This window comes from Corvus hawaiiensis, chromosome 1 (genome assembly GCF_020740725.1).
Source record: "Corvus hawaiiensis isolate bCorHaw1 chromosome 1, bCorHaw1.pri.cur, whole genome shotgun sequence".
Classification (NCBI taxonomy): Eukaryota; Metazoa; Chordata; class Aves; order Passeriformes; family Corvidae; genus Corvus; species Corvus hawaiiensis.
This window is the reverse complement of record NC_063213.1, coordinates 89,525,842-89,548,742: the sequence shown is the minus strand read 5'-3', so window position 1 is coordinate 89,548,742 and position 22,901 is coordinate 89,525,842. Positions and strand designations below refer to the sequence as shown.

General features: G+C 39.0%; 1 protein-coding gene across 1 annotated transcript in view; it reads right to left on the bottom strand.

The window, feature by feature from the left end:
• Positions 1-4,273: 4,273 nt before the first annotated feature.
• The window catches only part of INO80C (INO80 complex subunit C), a 30,525-nt gene continuing 11,897 nt past the window's right edge, over positions 4,274-22,901 (bottom strand). Inside the window, 4 exon segments of the mRNA XM_048313052.1 lie at positions 4,274-5,048; positions 9,333-9,400; positions 11,088-11,199; positions 14,128-14,238. Of these exon segments, the coding sequence (XP_048169009.1) occupies positions 4,917-5,048; positions 9,333-9,400; positions 11,088-11,199; positions 14,128-14,238 (423 nt within the window). The 3' untranslated portion in view covers positions 4,274-4,916.

Genomic DNA, 22,901 nt, shown 5'->3' with positions numbered 1-22,901 from the left:
TTCTGGGGCGTGGTGCTGCGTGCACTGGAGTCAAGTGGCACAGCCACAGCAGTCAGCATGCAATAACTGAGGGGAGCCCTTGCCCAGAGGAGAACGTGCTGGTAAACAGAAACCACAGCCAGCCCCAGCTCACTGTCTAGTTCACTAGTACGATGGTTTTTGTGTAGAGATTATTGATTTTAGGCTACAGTGTCAAGAGACAGTAATGGTCTGTACACATGACCTCGTAAGTCATAAACCATGTGCAATTACACAGGCAGTACTAAATTGCCACAGTACTTTAAACAGTGTTTGTTAGTTGTTGTTTTTACCTCTCCCAAGAGCTTAATGCTATTGCTGTCTGTACACTGTGATTTACAGTAGTGTAATCACCTGAAAATACTGGGTTTGTTAAGCTTCTCAGGTCATACAAAAACGAGTCAAGCAATACTTACAGATACCAAATGGACTTAAACAAAATGTTTTTCTTGCCTGAAGATGTGTTAATTATGTTCCACCCATCCACTTGCCAACAGACAAAGTGGTCTTTCATTGGGGGACACTTACTAAAAAAAGAGAATTATGAAGGAATTTCTGTGACTTGTAATAGTGGTATGACCATCATAGTGTGACTGAATGTTCAGTAACAATACAGGTACCACTAGACTCTTGTTTAAAAGAGCACTAAGTCAGGGTTTTCCTCCTAGAACCTGACACCAAGTCTGTGAAAGTCTTCTTCCTTGAAGTGATTCAGAAAGAAAATCTATGTGCCATTTGAGAATGTAAGCCACATTGTTAGAGATTGTAAGAGACCTTAAAATCCATTGGTAAGTTTTCTAGTAAGAAATTATTGTTGTATGAATTTATTAAAGATTACTTAGCCCTTCGGGAAAATTATTGTAATCACGCTTTTCAAGCTTTTTTTCTTAACAGGGTGGACTTGGAAAAACCTTTCTAAGCTTATACTAGTTAATTTTTAGTTTGATGTTTTTCACCAGTAAAAAGCCCTCCCCTTTGCTTACCTTCATTTTCCTCTGTCAAAGGAGATTAAGGCACATCTCCTTGAGTATGACTGCTACTCCTGTCCTCTACAGAAGCCCATACATAGCAATTCCATAGGGATCTAGAACGCTGTGATGGGAGCAAGCCAGGAAATACAGGACAGTGAAATGGAGAGGCTCCAAAATGAGCTGGCCCAAGGCCTCTGTCAATTGAATTTTGCAGCTTTCCAGGATGTGGGGCCAAGGTCATTCCTACTTCAGATGGAGCAGAGGGAAGGGCTGGGGCAGGAAGTTTCCATGGGCACACACCTGCTGTTTGAAACAGCAGTGAATAATCACGGGAAGAACCCTGGAACCCCAGTGCCCTGCTTTTCCATCCCCTAAAGAGCGTGGCAGCAGCTGTGGCTGTTGGTTGCTTCATTCCTCTCATGGCTCCCAGCAGACCACTTCCCTTGGGAGCAGCTGCCTCTACAGTCCGTGACCCCAGGTGGCCCCACATGGCCCAGCCCCTGCCCCAGCTCAGCACAGTGTCCTCACAGCACCAGGGTTTAGGGCACACCAGGCAGTGCAGCTGCACTGGTTCTGCTGCCGTGGCAATGGCTGCCTGCTTTGTCCTGGCCTTTGGGAGCAAGCAGATCCACCCAAAGTATAGAGTAAATACAAGCCACTGCAGTCTTAAATAAAAACAGAAAACTCCATAGTAGGCTGGAGACAACCCCCCATCTCCAGTGTCTGCTGGACCAGTGGTGTGTGTTGGGCAGGTAGCTGCACAGGAAAACAGGAGCTTGGCCTCTGCAATAGGGCAAATGAGGCATGCAAAATGTGATTCCCACCTGCCAAAAAGACTAAGGCTAAAACTTTGCCAGTTGGATCACACCTTGAGAGTTGCTGGACAAGCTCACTTCTCATTAATGTCAGTGGGATTTCTGTGGGCGCTCAGCAACTGGTGTGCTGTAAGCCCTCAGAGGGGGATGACAGGAACAACGCAGTGCAAATGCGTGTGAGGCTGAAGCCATCCATGGTCTGTGTGAAGTACTGCACTCAGGTGATACTTCCCCGTAATGGTTGTACTCTAACAGACTGCTGGCTTTCTGCTTTAGAGATATGGCAGTGCTATTAGCCAAAACACATTCTCCCCAAGTCTGAAATGGCATTCATTGCCACTTCTCTTTTCAAATGCTTTTCTTTTGTCCTCTTTTCAATTTAAATTCAACTTATATATGTTTATCTAGATAATATCCTGTAAGTACTGTTACATATAAATGTACTACTCAATTTTCACTTCTTCTAAAGCTACCAATAAAACATTTTAAAACTGCTCTATGGCACAGATAAGCTTTTCACTCATCCATATTTTCTCTTATATACAGCAAGGGAAGTACTGCTCAGTTCTCTCATAGAAGGCACTGATGAGAGCAGCAGGTTCACGTGCTGCTTTCAGAAGGAGTGCAGCAGGACTGGACACCACAGCACATGTTGGCCACTAGATCTGTTCTGTCCTCAGCTTCCTGCTAAAACAAATCTGGTTTGATTGTTTCACACAGTAAACTTGTTGATTGATGTAATGCTGAATGGTGCTGGTGGCTGATTCATCACTCTTGGCTTGACCACTGCACAACCTAATGAGTAAAAGGGAGGTACTACTGACTAGGAAAAAAAAGCCAACAAAGGAAGAAACAAGGAAAAGAAGAAAAGGGAATCTAGTAGCCATCATACAGGTACAGAGCACTGAGAGGAGTCACTAATGTTTTAGCCAAGTTTAAGATATATTTGCTTTTCTGATGCTGATTTATTCAGAAAGACTCTTAGATTTTGAAAACGAAATGCATAAATTCTGCATGGGAGAAATTAGTTGAGAAGCAACATTTTAATATAGAGTGCAGGAGTGCATGGAACACTTCTGGCAGTGGAGGAGCCTGGGCTCCTACACAGTCATTCCCAAAGAATGTTAAAAATATTTGTGGGAGAGAACAAGCTTGTGAAATCGATTTTCTGAGCTGCTGTCTGCTTATTTAAAACAAAAATGATCTTACAGCAGTTCTATGTGTTTCCTTTTCATATCAGTGTTAAGCTTATCTTATAAACACGTGTTCAGTATTAATGTAAGTTAAAAATATCCATTATAAAACTCAGTGCAAAGAGAATGTGGCTTGGATGCTTGCTGGCATGCAGAGAAATATCCTGTCTTATTCTTTTTTGTACTGTGATACAGTTGTAGCATTATCAGATATCTAGAGCTTTGAAGGATCTATTGTAAGCATGTCAAAGACTTTTAGAATTTGTTTTTGGCAATATTAGATCACAAAAAGTGAGGAATGAGTCCCACCGACTTTCATTAAACAAAGTATCCCATTATTGTTTTTCCTGCTTTGGAGATGAAATTAAACTAGCATTAATAACACTCTGCATATTTATTCTTTCAATCAGAAAAACATTAATTATTATCATGTCTATAGAAATGTGTATTCAAAGGATGTCTTAGACACTAACTAGTCATTACTGTGTGCTGCCTGTGCTGGGAAAGAGAAGAGTGTGCCTTGCACAAGATCCTGATGTCCATGGTGGAGCTTCCTGAGTCAGTAGTGCTGTCTCCTAATCAGCACCTCACCTCCCCAGGACTAACACACTATGGCACAAGTCTTCCACTTGGTAGTTTTGCACATGGGAAAAGAGCATCCCCACAGCAAGTGGTAACTTGTGTAGCAGCCAATTCTAGTGCCACCACTGCAGGACAGCTGATGGAGTGTGGGAGTGAAGGCTGTGTGACTGGGAGCTAGGAACAGTTGAGCCTGAACTTGGAGTCCAGATTACAACCTAGCAAGAGTTTAAGGGACAAAGACTCAGAAGTGGGAAGACCTCAAATCAGCAGCTTGTCATAAGAAAGAGGAGAGAAAGAAAGAATGGGCAGAAAACTCTCTGCCCCCTTGCCCCTAATTTCAGGGTCATTGTTACATTGGCACATTGGCATATAGCTGTCAGCCATCCCCCAGCAAGAGTCCAAACTCTCTTTCAGTCTCCTTCTTCTAAAGTGTGACCATGTTCAGTTGCTCTCAATTATTCTTTTGGTGTCTCATGGTGCTAAGTTCAGTGTTCTAATGCAGAAGGTCTTGCCTTGCTGAAGGCCATCTGGGTGTCAGAATGCCAATGGACAGTGGAACTCCTACTTTTTAGCATCTTTTTTAAAAGTCTGGGAAATTGGTACTTTTTCATACTAATTAGCACTAATATTGTAATAACTAGGAGAGGTAGAAGAATAGTCAGGTTGTGAAATGAAGCACTCAAACACTGAGAAGTGCAATGATCAAGATGATTTGATTGGATCCTGTTACACGTGTTCATCAGGGTATTTTACAAGCAAGTTTGAGTCCAACTTTATTTATGTTGGCAGTTAATTCAATACAAACATTTGTGTGAAGGTCTTCATTTCCACAGTGCCACGGTACCCTAAAAAGTCATCACAACAGCAGCACTTGCTGGGTATTTTAGCTTCATTTTACAGATGGGACAAACTTCACAGCCAAGTGGCAAGCACATCTGGTAAGGCAGGTTTAGATATTTGGATATCTTGTTACCTTTTCCTTAATTGAAATGACAGTTTCTGCTGAGCCAGGGTAGTACATAAAATATACAGGGTGGAGATGAAATCCTGTCTTTACAGAAATTAATACAAATGAGACATTATGGTCCAGATACACATCCTTAAGGTCTAAGTTATTCTGTTCACCAAACCAAATTGCTAACAAACTGGCAAACTAACAAATATCAGCATTTAAGAAAATTAAATCCATATGTTCTTCAAATGCATGTATCATCAACTACTTCCAGATGTAAAAATCCATGGATAGTTTTAAAGAACCTCAGTCCCACAGTCAGTTTCCATCATGACACTCCAAATGAGCACTGTTCACAAGCAACATACAACAGTATTTAGTCTGCTCAGGAAACAATACTTGTTGCTTTCCTTAGAGCCAGGTATCCTGTAACCACATCTGAAGGGAGCATCCGAATATAGGCAAATTCTTCAATAGTACTAAACCTTAGCTTGCTCTGTGGATCTGTGTAATTTGCCTGAAAAAGAAACAATGTTAGAGACACTATTCAAATAAAATTTCTAACCATAACAGTAAAAGAAGTATCTCAATTACAAGACCAAAAAACAGTGAGTTTCTCTTCCTAGTAACAGCACTGCTGTTCTACCACATGGCCACAAGTCTTTTTTTCTTTCTCCTCATGTCAGAACTTATGAGAAGTTAACAGAGCCCTATAAAATCACATTAGAAATTCATTAAACATAACAGAGGGCTGAGAGAAGTTTCCTATAAGACACAGAGCAAAATAAATTCCTCAGCTCTCTAAACTCACCCTAGAAATTCTGTGCCTTGTGCAGTCTCTCTCAAGGCAGTTCTCCAAAGAGTCAGGCTACTGCCAATAAATTACCCACAAAGAGGCTGAATTATGGGTGCTCTGATAGCTTTGGACTGCCTTTCTCTTGCTGCATAGAACTTAGCTTTTAATTTACTTTAAAGTGGTTTTTAAAGCTAAGGAGTCTCAGCTTATGATTCTGTGACTGAACTGGTAAGAGATTTGAATCCAGTGTTGTGGTTTGCTCCAGCTGCCAGCTTTTCAGGATGGCAACCTGGCCAGCTCACCCTGGGCTACACTTGTATCCCCTGCTATATTTGGACCCTGGGTGCCTGGGAGCAGTGCCAGTTTCCTTCTATCCTCTCCCCTTGTTGCTGCAGAAACCTGGAGCTCGCCTGAGCTCAGGGGTAGGCCAGGAGGCTGCACTGGGAGCAGGCAGGCATCAGGGCATTGCCCCTCCACCTTCAGCCTCCAGGGCAATCCCTGCCTGTTCAGCACTGGATTACCAAGTGCCTGCCAAGGCTCCAAAAGTGTCTTCTGTGCCTTTCTTTAGCACGAGATGGTGGCAGGCTGCAAGGCACAGGCAGTTGAAATCCCTCAAGACCTTGCTACTAAAAGTAGAAAAGGCCAGGAAGAGATGGAGTATTCCCCCACACCACACAGCTGTAGTGCAGAACTCTCTACATTTTTATGTTGGAAAGCACCTCTCAACCATGGTAACAATCCAGCTAATCATTTGGTCTGATATGGCTTAGAAAATTTAGTGTTATTTGTAGCTCGGTTTTCTTTACAAAGAAACACCGCTAGGTTAATTAAATGTAGTCAGCTAACAGTTCAAGCCATCAATTAAGTTCCAAACAAATGGCAAAGTTAGAACATTAGGAGTAAATTTATCCCTGGTGGTAACTTCATGGTTACAGCAGGTATAAATTTACTTTTATTTCACTCTTTACATCTGGCCTCATGTAAGAAAAAGCTAAGCAATTAGACTGCTTTTCAAACGTGCATGATTCTGTAATAAAGTAACCAAGCAGTATCTGCAATTTGTATTGTGCACCGATCTAGGTTTAAAATATTATGGCTGCTCTTCACCATTCTGGTGTTATGTACTGGGCTGTACTCTTTGCAGACACTAATGTATGGTAACCTGCCATTCATGCCATGGCTTCAGCCTGAAAACAAACTTTACCAGTACTTCAGAAACAACTAAAGAGATTAGAATATTGAATTAGATGACTTTGCGAGGAAAAAACTCTGTCATGTTTAAAAACTAAATCAAAGACCATAGACACATGCTCTTAAAATACAATAAACTAGCTATCTCAATCTGTTTCTATAGTAACAGGGCTGATCCATTTTCAGAGAAGGAAGAGAAATATAAACATTTGAAGGTTTGGGTTTGTTTTTTTTTAAATCTGCTTTATGGTAAATTACTCTGTTTTTGCACATTAAAATATCTAAATATTCATCTTGCAAGTTTGGAAATAATAGGTTTATTTTGCAGTGTCAATACAGTAGATAATAGCTTTAGAATTCTAGGCTGCCTTACAAATATAAATTGGCTGCTCTGCTGAGACCATTGGTAAATTTAATTCCATTTGTGTTACACACAGAAAGAGAAGGGGATCAGTAGAATTTAATTGTGGCATCTAATATAAGAGCAAGTATGCTGATTGAGAATGTTTTAATACACTTCTCTTTTTGTACCTACTAGACAATTTAATTCTTCCCTACATGGGTAATGCTAAGGAATTTTTTTTTTTCCCTCGTGGGGAGTCCAGCTTTTCCTACAGAAAATACATTCTTACACATATGCTTTTATATTTTACAAAGAAAATACAGGGACATTTTTCTAATACTACATTTCTACAATATTCTCTTGTCCCACATATCCTCCTACTAGGAAATGATCTTGAAAGCATATTTAGTGCTTCTTATGAAACATTTCTAGCCTAGCAATTTAAAGGACACACTGTCTCAGCTATTTTAATAAAAAAGGGGTTTTTTTAAACGTGGTAATTTTTTCATAGTCTGGAGAAACCTTGCAGGCCAGGTAAAATAGGAAACTACTCACAATGCAATTAGAGGATGTAAAATTAACAAAAAAAAAAAGTGGAAAGAGAAGAAAAGAAAACAAAAGCAGTACTGAATTTGTATATGGATTTGTATAGAGAGTATCTATACTGAGCTAAAATAGTTATAGTACATAAATCACTGATGGAAATGGTAGGGATGTGGCCTCCACTCACATCTATACCCTGCATCATCAGCTCACTAGAGGTGCAACGACTGATTAGTTTTGAAATACATCAAAGGTTAGTGCTGGAAAGCATTATTTGGTTCCTTGGAGATGGGGTAGGGTCTGCCTGGCTGGAGGGAATTATCTTCCCTGGGTTTGCAAGCAGTCTCTTCCATTTGCTGTCTGCCAGTTCATCTGTGAGGAACATGTTGCTTTCCCACTCCCTCTTGAACACCAAGAGTTACCAGCCTTTATCTGAGCAACTCACTCCCTTTCCAAACCACATTCAGAGGCACAGGCTGGACACATGTCACCCCCGAGGTGCCTTATTTAAATGTGTTACTTAAAAAATAAAGTCTAAAAAAACATGCTACCACATCAAGATCAAATGTAGGATGTGCAGGAACACAGCTGGTGCTATAGCTATTCTTTGATGCCTTACACTAAATATCCACTATAAGGCAGCCCTTGGTTAAGTGCTCACCCATTTTGTGTCCTAATGAGGACTTTTTGCCTAATTCAGTGTACAGAATGCAAGGTGGTATGCTAACCTGCATCAGCATAATAAATATGTACCAGGAGGTGATATCAAGCCTGTGAAGGTGGGCTAGTGCCCTATGGGTGAGAAACAGATTAAACTGGGGGAAGTGACACAGAAATTCTGTGCAAGGCTCTTTGACATCACAAAGTTTTCATTATTGTAGCTACTTAGTGTAACCATTAATTAAGCGTTTTTTTACTCCAAAACACAACATTCCCATTGATTTCAATTGTAATAAATGCACAGGCTTCTGAAAAATAAATCACTGGCGTTTGAAGGTGAAAAGTGAAAAGATATGCTGTTACTAACACCTGTTTTAAGTAAAATTATTCATGTAACATAGGAGCACTTTCAGCAGCAGATACAAAATGTTTGTTGGGCAGAATTCAAGGACTTTACTCCTGGTTTGTGCCAACAGAATCCTTGGGGAATTCAGGCACCAAACTGTAACTACCAAGACCTTCTGGAGGATGTGCAAACCGTATCTAAGTCAAATGTGGTTTGGGATTTTTTTTTTCCTTTCTCCTTTTTCTTTAACAAAAACACGTAAAAGAGCCCATCTGTGACACACAGGCTATACATCTGCCAAACTCCAACTTGCAGCTCTGAAGCATAGGGGTATTTAAAATTCTCAACAGTCTATGCCAAGTGTCTGTTTCAGGCTGATTTGTTTGAGGCAAAGTTTGAGAGCAATGATAACAAGGTTTGTTTTTTTTTTAACCTGGGCCAAACAATAAAATTTTGCCTAATCTCATTATTGAAAATTGCTGAGCCATCTTTTTAAAACTTCTCTTATAAGATACAATGACATAAATCAGCCTCAGGCAAACAGCATGGAAAGTTTCAGTCATTGTGGGTATACGTTGCAAAGTTAACAGTCACGGACACTGTGGACTACCAGCTTTTCCTGCCCCTATCTTAAGAATTAGAAATTATGGGCACCAATGTAGATTCTACAGGTGACAAAGTTGTGTCATTGGAGCTGCTTGGCAGGACAAGGTATTTAGTCTGTCCCAGCATCTATTAACAACCTAAGGATTTTGTGATGCAGTGACAGTATTTGGGGTTTGGTCCTAAATCACTAGATAATTATTAAGCCCAAGTCTGAATAGGAACATCAGCATATACATCTTTTACAAAACAAGGCACCAGCACTACTTCACTGTGAAAGGTGAGATGCCAATTTTGAAGGGAAAAAAAAATTACTTACTGGAAGTCCTGAAATGTCTGAATATTTCTTAGCAGGCTTAAAGGAAGGAGGAGCATCAATATTAAAATCTAAAGAGAAACAAAGGCATAAACTCAGTGTCTTATATATATATTCTACAACATAAACCTACTCTCTGAGGTCTCTATTAGCTAGCAACACTAAGGCAAAGAAATATGAAGCAGAATTACCTCTGAAAACATTTAGCCTGCTAGCACTGTAAATCACAGCCTGATCCTGCTCACCTATTAACAGAATTCAGCAAGCAGAACTGCCCTTCCCAAAAGGAAAATGCGAGAGCCATTTGAAATATGTCCATTTCTTCCAAGTCTTAATGAATTTCCTTGCAGTCAGTCACGTGCAAAGAATAGCCATTATCATATGCATGTTGTATGTTCAGACCATGAAACATTGCTCAAGATTGCAGCTCTGAAATGCTATAATCCAGAAAAGCAAAGTAATCTTTTAAATCAGTTAAATCTTTAAGCATGTACCACTTTAAGCCCAGTCAATGACCTAGAAAATGGTCTGAATGTTTAAACTGAGGGTTGGAAGTTGCTGTTCTTTGGTGCCCTTTAAATAGCAATTATCATTCATAAACATTTTTTAAGATACAGTTGGTATGCTTAAGTAGTTAAATCCTCAATTTTGGATGTTTATAAAAATATCTTGTACCTGACTGATTTCTTTCCTCTTTCCTGATCTCCCTTGCAACTCATTCAGATTATATGTTCAGTTCAAACACTCCATCCATATCAAATTTCTAACTCATCACCTCATAATTCAAAAGATCCTAATGCCACAGACAGCTGGTTTTAAATACAAAACTGAATTTCTTTTCCCTCCTTCTTATAAAAAATCCTGTAAATTTCTGGTTGCAAACAGAGCATAGTAGAAATAGCAAAATCAGCAGACTGTCAGTTACAATAGCCAGGAACACACAGTAGTCTGCATTCTTCTGTAACAGTTGCGTCTAAAACACTTCAAAAAATGGCAAGCTATTTTTGGATAAAGCACCAAGTCTGACAAAAAGTATATGCATATGCTCAGTTTTGAAATGCCTCCACTTGCTTAAATAAAATCTGAGGATTGCATTCTGCTGGCAGCTACATTCAATAGTATCCTGCTTTACAAGTAGACTTGAAGAATATCTAGATTAAGACCACTGCTATAACTCTGCTCCTGTAGATGTAACCAGCTAGGACTGCTAATCAGCACTGCTAATAGTGTAGTTTCAGCTGCGCTGCACTAAAGAGAGGATGTAGGATTTAAATCTCCCAAGAATCTAGGATAAGGAGCTGGATAGGAAGCTTGAGCTGAGGTCTAAGCCACTGCAGGTATGTGGCTTAGCAGAAACTATTTGAAAATTACTTAAATATAGCTAATCAGGCAGCAGCCACCCACCAAAAGACCTCTGAACTGTACACAGAGGAGGAGGCAGCTCCTAACCAGTGAAAGGGTGACAAAAACCTCATGGGAATAAGGGCTTCTGACCTGGTTTGGAAAAATACTTTCTCCTTATTAAACTCTCTCCCCAAATGTATTTGAACTTTGCCACAATACTCCAAATTATTTGTCTCCCCCTATTTTCGACATAGGGCTAATGAGTGTGACTGGAGTAATCTTAAATGTACTACTGGACCCTGTTCAAGCAGGATACTGCATGCACTGATGAAATAATTTAGGTTAGTTTTAAAGAAAGTTATTTGTGCACATTCTATTATTTATAAATGCACGCAAAGAGTCTAAGCAGCTTACAGCTAGGATCATTTAGTTGCCATGGCAATGCCCTTTCAGAAGCAAGAATTTGTTTAAGGTTCTTCCAAGTTCTGTTCTTCTTGCCAGCTGCTGCTCCACCAATGCCGGAGTGCTAGAATTAAAAATATGGTGTTTAGAGAAAAAATAAATGAAGAACACTATTTCAGAGCATGACACTTCTATTTCATCGTCTTTCTGATATGTCTCATCTTGTCATGAACGATTTGCTATTCTCACTTATTTCATCAGCAGGCTACTATACTGTACACTTTAATCTTGGCTGCAAGCAAAAACAAAGCTTTTTGGACTGTGTCAAAGCTTCTACGTTTCCGATTAACTGAAGGAAATTAAAATCTGCTTTTTACATGGAAATAGAAAATCAGTGTGGTTAGGCTTAGCTTGAGATTACAGGATTCTGTATGTACTTCCTATCATATTAGAACTTATTACTATTACTATGAAGTTGTTCCTAAAATTGTGATTATACAGCTAAATTTTCTCTCTCCTTTTTATGGCACATTACAGGTGCAGCTCTAGCTCTTTTACAAATTATCCATGACTGTAGAAAACACAACTGATCTTGGAAAATGTAATGAACACTATGAGAAATTTTCTGGAAATTTTATTTTTCTTTCAAAGGCTAGGAGACAGAATAATAGAAAAAGAATAATAAATAGAATGTTGGCTGCCAAGACAATTTTGCATTTTGAAAGGTACACTAATGGAAGGCTTGCCACAGGTACTATAATGGCAGTCTCAGTTATCAAATGTGATTGCTACAGAGTAATTTATTTATGTCCCTCCAGAGATAGAAGCTGCACAACGCACTGTACTGCTTCTAAATGATCAAAGGACACAGATTTACAACTTAACTTCATGAAAAGAAAATGTTCTTACAATTGAGGAGTTGTTATTTCTGTTCATTATTATTTGCCCCATGAGTCTCATTGAAACTCAGCAAAGTTCTGTAAACACACTTCTGCTTTAAATGTTTATAAATTAACCTGTTAAATTGATGAGGATGATAGGAGGAAGGATTCAATGAGAAAGCTTTTTTTTTGTAGATATATGTTCAGAAAAGTTATTCATGAGCTGATGATATACTGGGTTTTGGTGATGGATATCTGATTTAAAATGTAGAAGCAAATATTTGCTCTTGGGGTAACACCTTAGTCATCTAAAGAACATTGTATAATAGTGACTGCTACAGCACGAGATGAAACTACATGTACTACCACACTACTAATTCAAATTCATTGCATGAATTTTCTCCCAAATCACTGCATAATGACTTTTTGTTCAGTAATCTCAAAAGCAACCTCTGTTTTTATATGAACTTATGCCTCCTAGGAATGGGGCTGAGCATCACCTCACACATCTACAATAAAAAGGCAATGACTGCCAAGCACAAATGAACCAAGCAAAATTCAGAGAAAGCTACAGCTAGGACAGGTGGAGCTACTGCTCTACAGCAGCTATTGCTCTACACAGCTGTCAGAAAGTCTTTTTCCCCTTCCCCACTGCTAAGGGATGTAAATTCCAATCAGAAAGTTTAGGAAGAGGTCAGTTCTTCCTCCTTCTCTGCTCTTAAGTCTATCCTCTGCAGTGAGCTAATGGTTCAAACTTGGGCATACGTATCAGAGATAGACACTATTTGATTTATTTTCTTCCTTTTAAGGCAAATTAGGCTGAAAAGATGCAAAAATCCATCCAAATTGTTACTACCAGGTCATACCAATGAAATGGTGATTAACACTCAATGCATTTCTTCTCAAATTAGTTACTGTATTGGAGGGGACAATTTCATGGTTTGTATTATAAATGCCTATTATTTCTGCAGCAGTTGGCAAAGACCCTGTACATTCATTATTATTTCAAGCATGCAGACATTAGTATTGCCTCTTTGGAAATGGCAACATCCCTCTAAGAACTGAACAATCATCTCAGGGCCTCATGGATATTTAAATCCTATGTGGAAGCTACATGGGATGCCTCTGGGCACAAAAGGAGCTTTTGCAATAAGCTCCATTTCTCAAAGACACTGGTGCTTGCTGGAGGATTAGTGAGCAAAGTATATGGTTGTTTGAACGCCCCTCTCATGGCTGAAGTTGTCTGCAAAGCAGATGTAGAGCAACTCACATATCAGAGATTAATTTCATACCCCCTGCCAAACCTGTGCTTAGTGAGCTGTGCATTGCCCAATTACTCGTTATGTGCTGTGGGATATTGTATCTTGTTCATACAGAAAGAAATCTGGGATAAAATCCTTCTTTCTAAGTACTGGCTTAGGACCAGCAGTCTGAGAAGTTTGCTTGTCTAGAAAGCGTTTGTAAAGTGTGCCAATGAGTTGGCCTTGGCACAGCAAGATAAAAAGATATCAAAAACAAACCCAGCATTACTAACTTAATCTTCTTCACCTTCTTTCCCAGTCTAACCCTCAGAGTGTTTAGGAGCCTGCATTTCATCAGCTGTCAGTGTTTACATGACTGAATGCTGGCAGGCCAGACTTCTCAGGAGCATGGACCATTTTGCTTCTAAATCTAGCAATGATTGGAAGAAGACACCACAAATCTGTTAAGAGTTTCAGGGACCAGAAGAGGTGCAAAATGCCATTTGCTAATGACTCTCTAGCTAATTTCTAGCTCAATTGCTTTGCAGCCTGCCTTGACTAGGAAGTGAAACACGGGATTCCTACATTCATAGTATTAATTGCTCCTCTCTAGCTGTGGTAGTTTGTGAGATACCATATCATAAAACCGCCACACTTACCTGCACCTAACAGGTTTTCTCACTCTGTTCCAGAATTTAATATAACAGTTCTGCCTCTGGACCAGTGCCATTTTCATGCTATAATACAGTCTGCACTTTGGACCATGATGTTATAGGGATTGAGGTGAATTTCTTAAAAATTGTCAACCTTTTATCTGGCTGTTAAGTTGATTTTCTTAATATTTACACTAGGAACATGGTTAAATAGAATCCTAGTAAGCATTTTATGGGAAAAGTACGGAATTTCAAACTGTTAAAATAATACACTTACGATGAAGTTTGGATCTTTAAATGGTAACGGCTTGGCAGTAGTTTCCACTGATCCTGTGCTGGAGTCTGTGTTCAGAAATTTATTTTCATTCACAGCCTCTCCACCTGCACCCTGCAGAAAAAATACAGTCTTACTGCTTGTTACTCTGAGCAAGTTTAACTGGAGACAGAGCCATCTGCTGTATTACCTACCTGTTGCCTTTTTTGCTCTCCTCTCTCTTTTGAATCTTTAAAGATGTTGCATGCCGAGAATGGGGAAGCATGAAACAGAGTATTTCTCAATCAATTTACAACTCGCACACAAAAGGGAGGAGGGGAATAGAGTGGCCAAAGCCCACTGAGTAAAAGCCACATAGGGTTTATTGCAGTCTTAATGAAAGCCATCTCATCTCACTTTATAAAGTGCAAGACAGCATGGGCAACCCAAAACAGAAAAAAGGTATACTGGATCTGATTTAGAATGTTCTGTATAAAGTATTAACAGGAATATATCAAATTTATAAGAAGGTTTTTCATCAACTTTCTAAGGAAAAACTGATTAATCATTTTATTTTTCATCCTTGGTGCCAGCTGTGCTTGAGTGAGGACTGAGAGAAAAAGTATTTAATTATATATTATTTTTATACACAAGCTTCACAAAATCTTCACGGATGCTAGTTGGTGTTTTCTAGGTTTTCTTTATGGTTTGTTTATTTATTTAGCAGGAAGAGCAGTTGGGGAAGATGTGTGTGACTGGAAAGCTAAAAAAGTTGTGTGGCAGTCTAAGCAATTTCTGATAATTCTACATGGCTGAGTTTATGGGGTTTTTTTTTAATTTGTTAGTGGCCCATAAATCTCCGCGTTACCAGAACTAGCCCATGCTACATATATAAATGTTTCTTTGAAATCGTCATCTACCCCGAAGCCAGTGCAAATTTTGCCACTGAGTGTGGCAGTTTAGTCAATAAGAATTCACACCTTGATTTTTTTTTTACTTGGAGAACTAAAAGCTTGGCTAAAAGCTAAGTCAATATTTACTGAGCGGATGGTTAAAGTGTTCTTTTATGTTACCTTCAGAGAGATAATATTTAGGGGGAAAAAAAGTGTTTTCCTGTAAAAAACTTTTGTGTTGATACAATACATATTCAAGTAGGAGAAATTTGTTATTATTTGTGGCTTATGGGAGGACCTCTACGAACTGAGACTATATAGCAAAGGCCACGATTCAGTATATCCTTCTCCATGTGACTACAAGGGAAGTGTTTTTACTCTTAATACATGCAAAAGTAATTACAGGATTAGGGATTGGGAAAGCTGAACTCTTCTTAGGGGAAATACTTCCGTCATTCTACGGTGCCTGTTTTCAACATAGCAAAGAAAGGTCTTAAATATTGGAAGTACAAAGTAAAAAAGCAATGTTTCTAGTGCCTTACTAAAATCAAATCTACTAATAGAAATAATCTATTTTCAAAACAACACTCAGTCCTCTGTAAATTCATATTACAGGGGTAAGGCATAATAACATCAGAAGAGGCAACACTGAAGCTTGTAGCTTAAACTTGATTCTTCCACTGAGGACAGACATTAAAAGGCAGTGACTGTCAGAGAAACAGAAGAAATGCAGATAGATGTTTAGAAACATGTACATTATGTGGCAGTGAGCAGAGAAAATATCTTCATCCATCCTGAGTAAAGTGGCTTAATACAGAGTTCCTAGGTTTCAAAGTATATTCTTGCACATGCACGCTGCCAGCATTTCAGATTTCAGCAGCAAACATTAGTCAGTCTTGAGAAAGACAAGGCTTGAGATACAAGATTATTTTTCATGAATTCATTATCTCTAATACTGCTCATTATCAGTGTAAATTCTCTTAAGTGGAAGAATCAGCACTCAGATTTATTCTTCAAAGCATTCTTGCCTTTTCTTTGGTACCATCTGGTTGGTTTTAAATTCAGTTCTACAGATAATTACTTTATCACTTTTGCCCCTTCAGTGATCTTCTCCTAAGTATTCTGGTTTCTGTGAAACAGGCTCTGAGTAGCATTTCAACAATATCTCAAAACCGTAACTTTGAGACTCAGCAAATAAAAATAGTTAAATAGTAAAGGGGAAGAGACTTCCTTATACATATAGTCTGTTATTTCTGCAGCTGGATATACTTATACATTATAGTCACTGTCTTCAGTGGCTTTTTTTCTTTGTGGATTCAGTGCTAATCTTGCTGGTGCAGTGGGAAGGAAAGTAAGGAATTGTTCCTGGCAGGACAATTCCTGAATGTAAATACTACATGTCATTTCTTTTCCATACCAGCCCCTAAGGGATTTCAGGTACTTGAGCTGCTAGGAGTTGGGCTAGTTCTCATTACAGGACAGATGTTGATTTTGTTGGTGCCAGTATCCCTTGCATGGTGGCAGAGGCAGCAGGATCTGGAGCAGCAACTGCGGCTGTTTGGGTTCATGGGATTGCCCAAGTCATTCTCCAGTGCCAGTGAGACATAATTCCAGCAGTAGCCTCTGGATCTATCATGGACAATTTGAGAGCAGTGGCTTCCTCTCCAAGGCAAAGGGTGCAGGCTGGTGTGCAGGGCTGTAAAGCAGCTTTCATACCAGTGGGGTATGCAGCTGATACCATGTTGTCAGAGCCCTGTGACAGACTGGGAAGCAAATAAGACTGAGTACTGTGATTCCAGTTAAATGATGGCAACTGAGATAAAGACGTACATTTTTTTCTAGAGGCATGCCAGTTCCCTCACTCAGCACTGCTTGTATGAAAACTCTGATTTTTAGCAGTGGGACCATGACAGAGAGACACTCAGCTAATGTGGCTTTCTTTCTGGAAAAACATTAAAGAGTTGAGCAGAAGCACTGCTTCCAGAATAATGTGCTATTGCACAGAAGCATGAGCTCTGGCAGTACAGAGCTTTGAAAAGCTCTTCCTGTGCAGCCTGCAGAAGTCTCAGCTGATATCCTCTGCAGCTTTATAGCCACAAACTGCAAGTGCCTCCAGAATCTACAAATCTCTCTGGCCTGTGTTTTGAACATAAGGATTTAAAGCATAGGAAACATCATGTAATTTTTCAGGTTTGTTTTCTCAAAGTTTTTTAAAGGCAGGTGATATGGATCTACCTTCGTTCTGCAAAATACATGTTTCCTGAAAGTGAATAATACAGTGATAGTACAAACCATTATTCACAGCCTGAAAAGAGATTCCTCAGTGAACAATTACTGCACAGTAAAGGTAATCTTTAACTTTTAACATCAGTTGAACAAATCTCTCCCAAATGTGCTTGTTTTCTTGGTCGTTTAGATTGGAAGACAGTTCATTCTTCACTGTCATATGTTGGGACAAACAAACAGGAAGAATTCAAATACCCTTTGTAGTCCTGTGAGGTGATGGTGGTGTTGTGAGCACAGTGAGGAAGTGTCTGTCACCAGGGAACATGTTCTGCTCAATGTGTGCTGTAACCCACAGTCACGTGTGGGGCAACTTCCCCTTCCTGCCCAATCCACAGCCCGTCCCCAGCACATTTTCCCTACCAAGCTGCTCTCTTAGCTAACTCCCTCACCCTCAGATTCCTGGGATAATCCCAAATGCTTTGCTGTGGGGCTAAAAAGAAGGTGCAACCATGGGCTGAAATGCTCAAAAGCTTCTTTAAAGCTTCCTTTTAACTGATCTTGTAAACAATCTTTATGGGGAATTCAATATACACTTCAAGGAGAGAGCAGCTTTTAACGCGCACTTTGTAACTAAATTGTGTCTTTTAAATGGTGGTTTATGTAACTAGGGCTGCAGGGAATTTGTGCTACATTAGTCACTAAGCAGTATGTTTTTCTCCATAGTCTGTGGAAGATTAGAGCAAACAAAGACTGTGGAGTGGCTTTACGTTTACAGGGTACACCTGGATGGGAAAACGAAGGTGTGATTTCAGCACAGCCGAACATGCTTATGCTAGTTTTACCTCAAATAAGGGTAAAATCACTGCAGTAAGGACTGCCGCTAAGTCATCAGTAACTATGTTCATCCTCTCCCAGTACCTCTTTCTGTGCCTGTTAATCTCCACTGAAGTCCATGTTGCCACTTCTTCTCATGTTACCCCTCTCTGTTCTTCTCCTCCTCCTCCCAGTATCCCCCAGGCACTGAGCAACCTTGACTGGAATGGCACGTATTAAAAGTCATAGGCAGCAGGTCAAATACTTCCTACAGGAGCACTTGTGCAATGTTATTCCCTCTGTAAAGTTGTGTTTATGTGCTTTAGCTGAATTTTAACTACAACCACAGTATGGCAGGTTGGCAACCTCTATCCCTCCTAGGAAAGACAAGAGAAATAGTGAAGGGATCAACTTATTTTGCGTTTCTTTTCACACAACCATCTATCGAGTATTCAGAGCATGCCTGCTGGGTGGGACTCTGCCCTCCCTGTTATGTCCTAGGACTGGGTGATAGTCGCCCAAGGAAGGAAGATGGCAGAGGACTTGGTAGACAGCAATAATTTGAGAGAGACTGAAAACCTGCAGCAAACACTTGGGAGTTTGTTTTAGGAGAAGCCAAGTCTGAGGAAGAGACCTGAGCTAAGCTTTGCTACCTTAACACTGGTTTCTTTAGAGTAAAGCCAAACCCCAGGAATGAGCCTAGTTTGGACCCTGCTGTATATGCTGTCTGTACTGGGAGAAAACACACTGGGAGGCTGCCTATTCACATACTACTTTCAATATTAGGTTTTGGTACATCTATTAATTTTTTGTATATATTTTGTTCCAAATTCCCTACCGCAGATGTTTGCACATGATTTCCAAAGACTGCGCCATCTGTCTGGTTCTATTTAGAGAGGACAAGCAAAACTCGTAGACCATGGAAGCTGATTTCTTTGTTTTGGCTATTTCTAGGTGGAATCAGCATTGTGGGGTTTGGGATGGGTGTCTGTGATGGCACTAAATACCAGGTGAAATTAGCTTATTATGAAAGTGCTTGTTTCACTCATAGTTTCCTTTTTTTTTCTTCCCCCAGCAAGGATTAAAACTGCTCAACATCTGTATATATCAGAATAGCTGATATATACTGAAGTAAAATTTCTTCTCTATTTACTTTCAGGTTATATTATATAACATTTTTTTTATTATTTTAGACTAATGGGATTTTACAATGTATTAAAAAACCCATGAAAACATGAAACATAAAGTAAAAGATGTAAATACGTGCATTTCTGGCATCCTGTCACCACATGCCATGCATGTCATGGCTTAGGAAAAAAAATGGATTTGCACATCACTGAAGGTATTTTACGACCATCAGTAGCCAGTTTCACTAGGTGTTACAGTTTTACGTGCTAAAAACAAAATTTAAAGCTAGAAGGTAACTGAATAGCATGTTGGTAAATCAAAACTTAAATGTGTAAATAAATTCTATGAGAACTGGAAAGGGAGTTTCTAGTTTAAGAATGCAAAACCAATACTGAAAACATTGATTCTGCAAATCATTAATTTGTTCGTTTTAACAATATATTGAGTACAGGAATTGTAGATGAAGGCGATTACACATGTTGGGGTTTGGTTTGGTTTGGTTTCTGCATTCAGTATTTCTGAAATGCTGGCTTTGTCTAACAGCAATGATGAGGGTGTTGTATGTCACTATTGAAGAAGTAATAAGAGGGGTCTGGCCCCAAGCACCCACTTTACCAAGGAACCCACTTGTCTTCAAACTCTCTATGTGAAATTCAATAAATAGTTTAAATTACTTTTCCTTTCTTTTGGTAGCTGATTTTCACAATCACTATACTACTACAATGTTGCTTTAAATCAGCTTCAATAATGGCATGTGTCCAATTATTCCTGTAGTCGGTTATTTCTAAAGCAGCAATATCCAACTTGTAGCAACTTACTTGGCTTTTAGTTGTGTGTAAGTTCTGTGATATCCTGACAGAGCTGTGGCATGCAGCCAGGGAAGAAAATGGTAATTTATAAAATCGATGGATAATACCTGTATTTTCACTAGCAGACAATTACAGGGAGTGAGAATGCCATGTGGAAACAGAGCACGAATGTTTCTAGCTGACAGCAGCGATGATATGAGCAGACTTTTTAAAATTGGGAGTAGATCCTGAATGTCAGCTATTTAACACAGTGCCAGCTAATACTGCTCATACTGGAACATATATTAAGCTGTTTGATTAATATATTAGCTCTCACTATAACAAGGCTGGCCTGGGCCCTTGCACATTCTGAATATTTAAATCATTTAACTTTGCATGATGACATGACAGGGGCCATTAAAACTTGAACACGTACCCTGTGGCAGACAAAAATGCAGCTCTTTACATTGCTGGGAATAATTCACTGAGAAAGGTGTCAGAATTAGACATGCTTAAGCTCAAGTTAAAAATGATGGCTAAAAAATTTCTCATTGCCAACATTATTACCATAGTATATTTCTGAAAGCAAACTCACTGAAGACTCAGTAACAATGCAGGACTGAAGGAAATAGCACTCTCTGGAACAAGATTAACTCTATCCGTGTCTGTGACAGAAGGGTTTGCTGGAAAGACTTATTCAGTAAGATGTATAAACATGTCTTCCTCATCTGGTTGCATTTTACTAGTTCTTGGATTCAGCAGGAAAAGCTTTTTCCCCTCTTCCTTTCCACTTACTAAAATGAAGCCCAGTACAATTTCCCCAGCCTTTTCTCTTTCAGCATTCTAGTAAATGCTAGTATTTTAATAACATTCTCCCTTCACAGAAGGTCCTACCTTATTTTGGCATAGGACAAAAAATAGTTCAGCTTGAAAATGTTCAAATGCCAGGAAGGGAAAAAAAAAAAAACCTACCCTAATCTTGCATATTCACAGCAAATTTTGTTCCACAGGGCGCTGAAAAACTGAATTTACTTAAAAAAAACCCCAAACCCGAAGTAGTATTCAGCTGAAACTAGCTATTAAGTATAGTGCAGATAATTTCCCTTGATTTCAAACAGCTACTAGGGTTGGCAAGTCATTCATGTATACAGTGTAAATTGGGAGTAAATCCATCTAAGTCAGGGGGTTTCATCATTGTCAACTCATCTTAAAAGAAAAGAGTCCTGGTATAGGTTTCTGCTTCCACTGACATCAAAAGTAAATACCCCAAAGGCCTGACAACAAAAATATTTTTGCTTAAATTATCACACTGTCCTCAGATGCTACTGCTGTTTTCACTTATAAAGAAAGCTGAAAGAGGGTTGTTAAAAACAAACGTAACAACACAAAGCTTGAAATTAGATTGTTGGACTATTATAATAATAGTTTTTAATTCCAAGTACATGTATCACTAAATGCACTTCTTCTTCTAAGCATTTCCCAGAGGATTTCTGAGTCATGTATCAAACTGCTTACCTGTGCAAGACTTACAAAATCTGCCTTTCCTAAAGCAGTGGTTCTTTCCCTCTGACTTGCTAGTTATTTCCGCTGAGCATCAAGAGTTAATCAACTGTGCAAATGAACTCCAAACATATGACTAAAATTTAGATATAATCTCTGCTGTTGATTATATAAGAGTATGGGGAAAGGTGTTTGAAGCAAGACATGGAAAATGGTTCAATTGCAATTTAAATAGGTAAAGGTAATACACAAAGACACACAAGCTACCCAGATAGCAATCTGGACATTATGCTTTCGAACTTCTGCTGTTCTGAGGCAACTTAAACATCTCACATTCCAACTGCCTCAGAAAAGCTAAATAAAATTTTACTCATGCACTAAAAAATTGAACTGTCACAAAGTGATGGATGGCTTTCCTATGCTCTCTGTAGGGCATTTCAATACCATAGACTCGAAGTGCTCTTGATTAAAAGGCGACATTCTCATTTAGGGTCCTGTCAGTGCCTGAGCTTCAAACCATTATCATTCACCTGCACTGGTGGTTCCAGTGACAAAATACTTACCAAAATGCATAAAATATTAATTACTTTAGTCACTTTGATAGAGGTATAAAACACCCTAATGCAAAGCTCTATTATGATGTGTGTGGGTTAGAATTCAAAATTAAAAATGTAACCAAAGGGAGAATAAGATTTTAATTACTTTCCCCACCTCTCAAGCATTAAAAACCTAGAGGAAAAAGACATAGCAAATTCGTGACACAAGATCTCCTTTCATAATGGTACTGCTCACTTTAAAAAAAAAAACAAAACAAAACAAGAAAAACTCAAGTTTACTTTCTTCTCTTCAAAATTATTAAACAGTCAAAACACAGAAAAACATGAACAAGCCTCAGTAAAAAGCTTGGATTTATTATCAAGGGATTTCAGATGCCAAACATGTTTTCCCATTTAAGAACTTTCAAGTACTGTGATAGCCAAAGTTTTATAACTTACAGATATTTAAAGGGAAAAAAAATTACTATTTCCTGTGGGGAAAAGCCTCAAATAAAATGTAATTGGGACGCAACTGTGAATAGCTTCACACTGTCCCAGAAAAGCTTGGTTTAATTTGCATTTGCCACAAAGCTCCCTTCGGCTTAAATAATTGCAAGGGAGCTCTCACTTTTAGATTTCATTTGGTGGATTGGGACTACTCCTTGTTTATAAAGTTTGACAGTTTTCTTTATTAAGAAAATTGTAACTTGGACAAATTCATAAGCATAAGCTGAATGGCATTGCTGAAGTGGCCCTAGACCTAAAACTTTCAGTACAGATAGAACCCAAAAGCATGTGTTGGGTCATACTTTCATCAAGAGTAAAAGTGAGCTCAGCTAACAGAATATTTTGATCCCTCTAGAGAAAAAAAAGTCTCCTAAATTGATGGGTTTTAAGACTGAAAATGGATGGAA